We start from the raw sequence: 10748 nt of genomic DNA, 5'->3' as shown, positions 1-10748 counted from the left end.
ATTCAAAGTTAATGTACCTCCATATTATGCACAGTAGATTTGACGGTGAATACAAACATTTTTTCTATACCTTATCCGTACATCCTTTCGTAAACTCTTATTTTCAATACGTGGCGGCCCATTATATTTCCGTATCGGGACGTAAGCGCGTCCAAAAGGCAAGGCTAGTAAGCTTATTTGGTTCTGCATTGTATTGAGGTATGCGGGTGTGTACGCGTCCACTTATTCTTAAATATTTTGTACGCTTTGAAACATATGAAAAAAAACATTGCAGTTACTGAACTGACAGCTGTGACAAAACTATATACTGACATCGTTGGGTTTAAACGACTGCAATACGATAAATATATATATCCGTCTCATCGCCGGAGTACACTCACAACCGATTTTGAATTAGGTTTTTATAACTCAGATGCTTAAAAATTAAGCTTAGTTCCACTTTATTTAGAATGCAGTATTTAAACACAATAAGTGTTGTTGTCTTCATTTTCTTCACATATTTTAGTTAATGATACACCGATTACTTTTCCAGACACTTTTGAATGTTATATAGTTTAAGTAAAAAAAATTATATTTGAGTGCAAAACTACACAAATTATTGGTTCAGTTTGTCTAAATTGTTCAAATATGTATAATTATGAAGGGAAGCAAATTTTCAAAGTATTAAAATTATTATTTAAATTGTTCAAGAAAGATGCTGGTCGGGAATGGTTTTATATTCTGACAAAGTTAAGGGTTCACAGGGAGGGGGTTGGAGGGGGATAGTGTACAGAGGCTAGATATAGTTGTGCGCTTGGGTTGAAGTTGATTATGCCTCAGAACAAACATATATTAGTATCAATTACTCAGTAATTCACTTTTACATTTTACTACTGTTATCAACCATCATCAGATACAAAAACTAGTAATTAAATGGAATAATCTGTAGACTTTTGAGCTTGTGGAAATACTTAAAGATGGATTTAAAATGAATGCGAAGAGGGAGACCGCTTAACATGAATTATTTTCTAAATATAATGTGTGATTTAAGAACATAAACAAATATAAATAAAAGTCATCCTTACTTTTTAAGAAACATAAATACAGATATTTTTTTTTAAATATTACGCCTCAACTTACGAAAATCTTCTTCAAAAAGTTCAATTGCAATAGTGTGTAAAAATCTCTCTCATATTGTATAGAACGAATAGAAACTATTATGAGTGATAGAATTATTGGCATAGAAGTTAAGTGTACTAATTCGACCCCATTGTATATATTTTGTGCGTATTTACCAGCATGTAACGATTTAGATCTTTATCAGTTTGAACTGAGTAAATTAGAGTCATTATTATCGCATTATACCAAGGTGGGGAACGTTATTGCCGCAGGTGACTTTAACGGACAGTATCTAACGAATGGATATAAAGGGAACGGTAAATCACGGCTTCTTACAAATTTCATTGCCAAGAACAATCTTTTATCTGTTCAACTATCATGTAGCAAAGGAGATGCTTACACATTTGTGCCCAACCAGTCTACATTGGACTATATTTTCATTGAGGGAACATTCTTAGAAAATGTCAAATCATTCTAAATAACGAATAGTGCTGAGATAATGACGTCCGACCACTTACCGATGATAATGAAATTTGCCATTAAGCCGCGACTGCAGGAGATAAGGCTTAACAGGTCGGGCATAGCATGGAACAAATGTACAAATGAAAATATTGAACGCTATAATTGTGCAATTCAAGATGGCCTTAAGTGTATCTTAGACACAGAAATCGACAATTGTAAACCGGACTTCTTAAACGCACTTATCACTGACACGTTGCATACGGCATCGTTTTGTCTACCAGTCAGCAAATTTAATAAGCGTGCGAAACCGTATTGGGATCATGAAGTAAAAGCCTCTCACACCGCTGCGCGAGGATTACGAAGAATCTGGATGGCAGCAGGGCGACCAAGAGGTAACGAGTACGATACCTATCGTGAATATAAGCAGGCTTAAGCAAAGTTCAGGAACATTCAGAGACAAAAACAAAGAGAAAGTGAAAACAAATACTTAGATGAACTGAATCGCACCGCAGAGCTTGACTATAGACTGTTCTGGAAAACATTAAAGAGTAAGAGTGGGAAAAATACTGAAATTTGTAACGAACTGATATCTGATGATGTGAAATATTCTGATGAAAATGTCGTTAAAGGCTTCCAAAAATATTTTGAAAATGTGTTCGATCACAACTATCATCTTTCGCGTGAAGATGAAGCAATAAATATGCGTGTACAAGACTTTGCTAGCAATGACAGTCGCATAATGCTGTTGTGTGAAATACTACTAGTTGAGGTCGAATCAGTTGTAAAAACGCTTAAGAAGCAAAAATCACCAGGAATCGACAATAGACTAAATGAACATGTCATACACTGAGGGAAAATGTTACAAACCGCCCTCTTGAAGCTGTTTAACTCAGCCCTGCGTAACGAAACAATACCTGAGACGTGGAAGACAAGTATTATAATACCTCTTTATAAGGGAAAAGGAAAAGCAAAGAATGACCCCAACAGCTTCCGGCCAGTGTCGCTATTGCCTTGTTTTTGTAAAATATTTGAACGAATCTTATTGAACAGAATAAATAACCACATCAAAATGCATCGCCTACAATTTCCGTCGCCACAGCAACAGGGTTTTCAGACAGGACTCAGCTGTCGCACAACCGCCTTCAACTTCCAGGAAACAGTCTACACGCAGATAGAAACCGGGAGTAACGTGTACACGGCGTGTTTAGACCAGAAAGCCGCATTTGATTCTGTATGGCACACCGGTTTGTTTTATAAACTCGGTCAGTTAGGACATACTGGAAAATTTCTACGGATCATTATGAGCACGTATGAGAAACTGAAATGTGTGGTACGCACAAACGGACTGAACTCAGATATCATTAACGTTCGCAGATCAGTACGCCAAGGAGGAGTACTTTCGACATTTCTCTATCTTGTTTACGTCGATCAGTTGTTATTGGACTTAGAGAATAGCAATAGCGTTTGCACGGTGATGGCCGTAAAGGCGGGAAACCCATCATTCGCAGACGACATTGCGCTAGTCGCTGTAGCCCCCCTCTTTCTTCAGATTATGATCGACATTGTTTACAAGTATTGTAAAACTTGGAAGATGGACATTAGTGTTGCCAAATCGAATATCATCGTATTTTCAAAGCGCAGGTCCATACCTGTCGCAGGGATCATATACGGAGACAAATTATTACAACAAATAAATAACGTGAATCACTTGGGTGTAAGGCATGACTCGAATTTAAACTATACCATGCGGATACAAGATAGGATACAAAAGGCCAGAAACGCCTAGTCTCATTGACTATTTTAATTTTCATTGCAATTACCTTCACTAATTGGACAAGATGTAGCATTCAAATACTGAAAATATTTCAGCGGGCATTTTAAATATCAATAAAAAATCAAATTAAATAACAGGAATAAAATCTGTTTATGATTGTTTCAAATTTATATATCATTAAAATATGTCAAACACAAACAACTACGATTGGTCTTTTTTTTGGTAAAGTGTTACGATTTGGCATTTTCAATTAATATTCTAGTGCATCGGTAGGTGCTGGTATCTTCAGGAGGTTTGGTTGGTTAACTGTAGGTAGGGATTGACCAAATCAGACGAGCAACAATGCCTTTATACGCTATGTTTTCATATAATTTCAGCAAAATCTGGTATTATTTAAATAACATGATAAATCAGGTACCTCCTCTCAGCAATACTTTCCTATTTTTTCTAACATGCTGAATTAATTAACATTCTAACCACTACACATCACTGAACCATGCTGTTATTCAAATGCACATAATGCTACTTAAACGTTTGCTGAACCAAATGTATACAATAATCCTTAGATTATACTCATGAACAATTTTACAGTGGTATGTCAACTATAGGAACCGTGCGCCTGTTGATTGACGGTACAGCCGAGAAATCTAGTTGAGTTATCACAGTAAACAGTGCTTTGATTCATCTTATTTTTTTTGTAATTCTATGCATGTTTGTTTTAATACTCAATATTGTACCTATTTAAAACTATATGCATTTATTTCCAGGTCACCAGCCCTTAGCTTTTGATATGTTACGTATGTTTTCGAAAATTGCTCATAGAGCTTCTGTTTCTTGTTAAGGTATTCGCAACTTTAAATAAAGATTATTGTATATTATATCTAGTATCTTGTCGGTTATGTTCTAGATTGGTTGCAGTAAAATGAATGACAATAAATGTAAATGCGTTTTTGCATGCTTAAAACTATTGTTGTCCAAATGCAGTAAATGTTTTGTTTTTTTATTGTATATTTTCTGCTTATACAGATATTTCATTTGTGTAAGATTAATGTTGTTTATTATATAGAGGTAAAAACAAGAAGCATGATAAGTAAATTTACTGAAACACCTCGCGAAATGATATCGACAAGTGGCATTGCATTGGCGATTGGTCATTCGCAAAACCTCTGGACATGTTTGTAACTATTTATATTTTGATAGAAGCAAAAAGTCAAAGAATATCAATGGGTTCTTAAATGAGTTGTGCATGCTTGAAATTAATTGATGTTGTCTGAGTGCAGTAAATAATATTTTTTATGATTTCTGCATTAGGCTGAATTTTGTCTGTTAAGGTAAGATAAAACATCGTTGCATTACGAAATAACCCTTTAAATAAATGTTATCGTAAATTAACCGAAACCCTTTTAAGTGTAATCCGGAAGACTTATTCTTACAATGTGTTTTTCAAACTTGTTTTTTCTGAATTAATTAGTTGCCAAACTGCCAACAATACCTGGTCTGAGGATTGGCCACGATTTTAGACAAACATAAAGTTCTATAAATGCGAAAGATTAATTCAAAATTTAATGCAAATAACGCAAAGATGTGACCATTTATCAAAATCAATTGAAAAGACGAGAGCCAGTTTCGTTAAAGCGAGACATTCTAAAGCAATCCTGATTTAGCTGAAGGTATTCTAATCTCAGCTCCCTTACAAAAATCACATTTAAAGCTGTTTTGCCTATTGCGTATTATGTTTAATAAATGTCCAAATACTCAAATCACCCCATATCACGTGCTCACGTTTGAAGCATATAAATAAAGCGCCTGAAGTGTTGAAACCCCAAAGTGTTCTTGAAAAAGTAGAAACATATTTTTCAAACTGTTTTCGCAGACTCGTGAAATTCGTGAATTTGTTAGAGTGACGTCAGGCTTTCGCTGGTCGAAGCAAGCCTCACTATGGCACCGCGTGCCAATATTCTGCGGACAGCGTTCATCGCGCTAATATGTACCGCCGCACTCGTGCAATCAAGGTATTCTTTTTATTCTTATTTTAATTACCATTGCGCTTGGGTACTTTCCCGACAGTGCAGTATTTTCAGGAATAAGAACTACTTCCAATATCTTGTATTATTTTAATTACTTAACAAATAGTATGAAGAGAAACATTTAAAGCCTACAAAAAGAATAAGTATGGTATTAATTATAAAACATTACCTTACTTATTTACTTTTTAGGGAAGTTAAAGCATTTATATTACATTTTAACCGTACAATCAAACTGAAAACACAAAAACGACGACTTCTAAGCTCCTTTGTGTTTCGATGATGAGTAATCCAGATATCGGAAAATCTTAGAGTGTTTGTCGTATTCGCTAAGGTCTGCGTCGTGCAAAAACATAATTAAAATTAAACTTATAATTTAATTAAATACGTTGCCAGAGACAATACACATATGTAAAGCACACACTTCTGGTAATAATAATTGTAGAGTGATGAATGTTGGTCGATGGAAAAAATGACCTCAGAGGAGCGTCAGCGCTTGCTCCTCGGCGCTTTTGTTTAAGTCGTTACTAGCCCAAAACAAGCATTTATGTTATTGTTTTTTTTTGCACTTCGAAAGCTATGCATTTAATTTCTTTATTTGTCATTTATAAGAACAGATTTCTGTAATCAGAAAAGAACTGTTTTCTGTTAAGTATATTTATGATTCACGCAACAGTTGCTAAATTAATTAAATTGGTACGAAATATCTGTAAATAATAAATAAATAACAACATTTTAGTGAATGGAAAATTTATATATCAATTTTATCTTTTTATTTTACTTCTAATTAATGGCAACTTGTTTACTTCCAGAACCGCTCGTAAAAGAAGACAAGTCGGTAAGGAATGTTTTCTGTATTACTCGAAATTGATTAAAGATCTAAAAAGTATAACTTTCAGTGAATTAGATAATTTTCTGAAGACAAGTTATTTTCGTTCTAGAACTTAAATAGAACCCTTTCATGAATTCCTACATTCAAGGACCTTGATGGTTTGACATGCTTGTGGATTCGTAAAATTAAAGCAAGAAACGGAAAGTAGATGTATTAATTTGTCGAAATAATTTGAATATGAAAATATGTTGATCATACTTTTAAAATCCTTGGCTCGAATTCGCCGGGATCGTTAAGAAAATGTCGAGGGAAGGATCATTCGAGCCAGGCAAAATCTCATTTCATGCTCTAGAATGTCCGGCCTGTGACCATTCAGTCAGGTTTTTCTTTTTTGAAAATATTAAACATTTTCGCTATTAACTTTTTTATCTTACATTTTGGTGATAATTGGTCTTCATTTTTAAAGTAGTTCTGTCCACATCAATATTTTGATTAAAGTAGTAGTAATCAATGTTTGACATTTTCGCTATTAACTATTTACATTTACATTACCGTGATCATTTGTCTTCTTTGATTAAATGATAATGTGTCTTCATTATTTAAAGTAGTTCTGTCCACATCAACGAGAGCACTGGATGTTTACATTAGCATGATAATGTATCTTCATTATTTAAAGTAGTTCTGTCCACATTAACGAGAGCACTGAATGTTTACATTAGCGTGATAATGTGTCTTCATTATTTAAAGTAGTTCTGACCACGTCAATGAGAGCACTGAATGTTTACATTAGCGTGATAATGTATCTTCATTATTTAAAGTAGTTCTGTCCACATTAACGAGAGCACTGAATGTTTACATTAGCGTGATAATGTGTCTTCATTATTTAAAGTAGTTCTGACCACATCAGCGAGAGCACTGAATGTTTACATTAGCGTGATAATGTGTCTTCATTATTTAAAGTAGTTCTGACCACATCAGCGAGAGCACTGAATGTTTACATTAGCGTGATAATGTGTCTTCATTATTTAAAGTAGTTCTGACCACATCAATAAGAGCACTGAATGTTTACATTAGCGTGATAATGTGTCTTCATTATTTAAAGTAGTTCTGTCCACATCAATGAGAGCACTGAATGTTTACATTAGCGTGATAATGTATCTTCATTATTTAAAGTAGTTCTGACCACATCAATGTGAGCACTGAATGTTTACATTAGCGTGATAATGTGTCTTCGTTATTTAAAGTAGTTCTGACCACATCAACGAGAGCACTGATAGTTTACATTAGCTTGATAATGTGTCTTCATTATTTAAAGTAGTTCTGTCCACATCAACGAGAGCACTGGATGTTTACATTAGCGTGATAATGTATCTTCATTATTTAAAGTAGTTCTGATCACAGCACTGGATGTTTGATAAGGACCGCCAGATATCATGAATTTAAATTTGCTCTTAAGTAACACATTCCTGTAGTTAAAAGGTCCAGAGATGTCCCATAAAGTTGCTGAGCAGGCGATTTTTATTCTTGTTTTAGGGCGAAAATAAAGTCGTTTTGATGTAAATGATTCACATTTTAATTTCGTTTTAGCGTTGTTTCTGCAAAACTACTTAAACAAACCCATTTTATTCAACGTTTTTGTTTGATTTTTAAAGCATGTTTTTCAACTTTTTTTTAAACCATTGTTTCGGATCAAACCTAGTCAACAATCCCGGCGACACTTATTATTTTAATTTTCTAGAATTGTTTTAAAACTCTTTGATATTTAAAAATATATTATGTAGAAACATTTCTAAGACTTGTCCCTTTGAGTTCCGATGACTAATAAGGCAATCCTATACAAAAAATTGCAATAAGCCGCTAAAAGGTTTTATAGCAAGGTATTTGGGCACCATGTCAAGTATTTTAACATTCAAAAGAAACTAAAAATTATCTTTAAATTACCCATGACTTCAAAATATGTTACTCGGTGGACATTTATTTTATTTTATCCCTTGTCGGGAAAAACTATGACGACAACTTCTAAACTTCATATTGACCCCAGCGTTTTAGCGCTTATATCTGTTCGTTACTCTTAGGGTAATTATCTCCCCCACCTCCCCAATAAAAATAAGACAGAAAGACAAATCGAAATTGAACATCACGTAAAAAATATTAAAAACATTTATGTCCGACCAAAAATTGTTTTGCATTTCAAGGGAAGAACCTGTGTGAACCCTTGGACGCACCCGCACATGGAACAATTGCCTGTGGGGCTGGGTTCCCGTTCTAGTGAGTACACGCCTGTTTTCATGTGTCCGTTTGGTTTAATGCATAATGAAATACAATTGGCAGGTAGTCAGGTGACTTAGGTTTACTGTAACGTATGTTTATATGTACAATGCAACTTCAAGCATATTTAATCAAATAAACTCAAATAGAATAATTAAAATTATCATATATATATAAGTTTACCGTGGTTTTCTTCTCAATTTTGTTTTAACTGCACGGAAAAAGAGAAGTCTTTTGATAATTTTAGCACAGTCAGAAAGTCCGACTATATAGACAACAAAACATGGCCGTTCACATAGGATAAGGTCTGTTGTACTCAATTCGAGTTACATAAGTGAAATAACAACAATTAAAAATATCAATTTCATCGATTTCTTCACTGCAAACTTATCATTGAGAATATCAACTTTATAAAGTACTTTTAAAATCAATGTAAGTTACTTCCCTTAGATCAAAACTAAAATCATCACTTTTGAACCAGTAAATGTTGCCAAAAATGATATCAAAAAGGTAACATATGTTTAAATAAAGATTGTTTTGCCAAAATAACTTACCGTTTATTAGAAACAAGGTGGGGTTTTTTCCAAACGTTTTCTTGAACCTGAAGCTACATATTTGAACCTTTTCTTTCGTACAAAACAAAGTATAAACGAAAACAACTGCTCGAACATAAATTTGATGTTGTATGTACTATAAATTATCTTTTTGAACTCTATTACTTTGCGGTACGAACGTCCCTGAAAAAAATCCACACAACAATTACGTGATTTGATTTACCCCACCCTCCTATAATTTTTTGTCAACAACCAAGCGGGTAATCACTGTTCGTCTTGAAAATGACCCCTTTTTAAACAAATCAAACATAATTATGACAATGAGTGGCGATTTGATATCCATGTATCAAAATAAAATTTAAAAAAAAAATATATTGTAAAACTTATTCATTACCACCTGTGTTATTTTGGTCATTTATTCACACCCTGTTCATTTAAAAGTTCGTCCGTGCATTTACTGTTATTATTTGGAACGTAAGTACACTAAAATATCGTATTGATGAAAGGTCATAAAATGTTCGTGCTCAAATCACCAATATATGGTAAACAAAAACCACGAGCCCAAAATTCAAATTAAAGCTACGTCATCAGCTGACAAACGTTTGCGTGAGGAACGTTCCACGGGGTAGCTGCGTATAAACGCTCTTTTCAATATGCTGGGAAATAATAAAAAATAAATTTAATACCAATAAAGGTCGGAAATCAGCATAAAAGAAAAATGTTGATTCCAGTATAAGATCGTATTTCATTTTACTCCTGATTATAGACAAACTATATTTTCTATGACACTCGTGAATCAAATACGATTTTACACTGAAATCAACAAATTTCCTCTATAAATATTTCCTTTAATGCATCCAACTTCTATATATATATGAAACGTATATGAAAAGATACCTATGCGACGGTATACAATGTATATACATAAAGTATAAAGTATGCAAAATTTGAATTGTATTCTACCAGGGGCTAAGATCGAAGCGATGTATCTTTAGACGTCTTTGATATTAGTGTATACAGGTTAAATGATATATAATTCATTGATGTCGTTTCAGTTTGCATTTATATCTTAACCTTACCACTTTACAGTAGGATTCATAAAGAGTAGCGTTATTTTGTATTTTATTTTATTTACACGCTGCTGCCTTTAACTGACCTGGGATTTTTCCAAATTCGAACATGGCTTTTTTCTCCCATCAGTTCGTGCACAGCCTCATGCGACCCTGGATACGAGTTCTCTAACAAGATGACGACGGACAAACGCGAGTGTGACCAAATGTTCGGGGATTGGTTTGACCCACCCGGAATGGACATCCCTGACTGCCATCGTAAGGAAACAGCTTAAGTATCCGTCAAAATTAAGCATTAACGTAAAACTTTTGTTGTCCGGTATTCGAACTAGCTGCCGACAAAGGCATTCCGAGTTCGATGTCCGTTCTATGTGAATAAAAGTCACCAAACCGGACTAGTTGGCTTTCTCCGGATGCTCCAGTTTCTCTCACAACACAATACTTCAAACCTATGTTGTAATAATTTGCCGCAATCGTTGGCCCTTGACTTAAATATGGTGTAAACCCGGCCGTGCTTTTTAAGGGCTTATTTCAGAACTTTATTATATAAAAACGTTACATCTTATACGTCTTAGTATGTCGACAGGTTAAATCCATGTCGTAAATCCCTTTTATCTTGAACTCAGTTTATTTAAGAGCAATTAGTTAATTTCGACTTGTTCAAGT

General features: G+C 34.1%; 1 protein-coding gene across 1 annotated transcript in view; it reads left to right on the top strand.

Annotated features, from left to right (window-relative positions):
- Positions 1–2629: 2629 nt before the first annotated feature.
- Positions 2630–10748, top strand: part of LOC128234842 (mucin-5AC-like) — a 74090-nt gene continuing 65971 nt past the window's right edge. The window contains 3 exon segments of the mRNA XM_052949386.1: positions 2630–2804; positions 8386–8458; positions 10213–10340. Of these exon segments, the coding sequence (XP_052805346.1) occupies positions 2630–2804; positions 8386–8458; positions 10213–10340 (376 nt within the window).

Source organism: Mya arenaria, chromosome 1 (assembly GCF_026914265.1).
Source record: "Mya arenaria isolate MELC-2E11 chromosome 1, ASM2691426v1".
Classification (NCBI taxonomy): domain Eukaryota; kingdom Metazoa; phylum Mollusca; class Bivalvia; order Myida; family Myidae; genus Mya; species Mya arenaria.
This window is presented reverse-complemented; position numbering and strand designations above follow the sequence as displayed.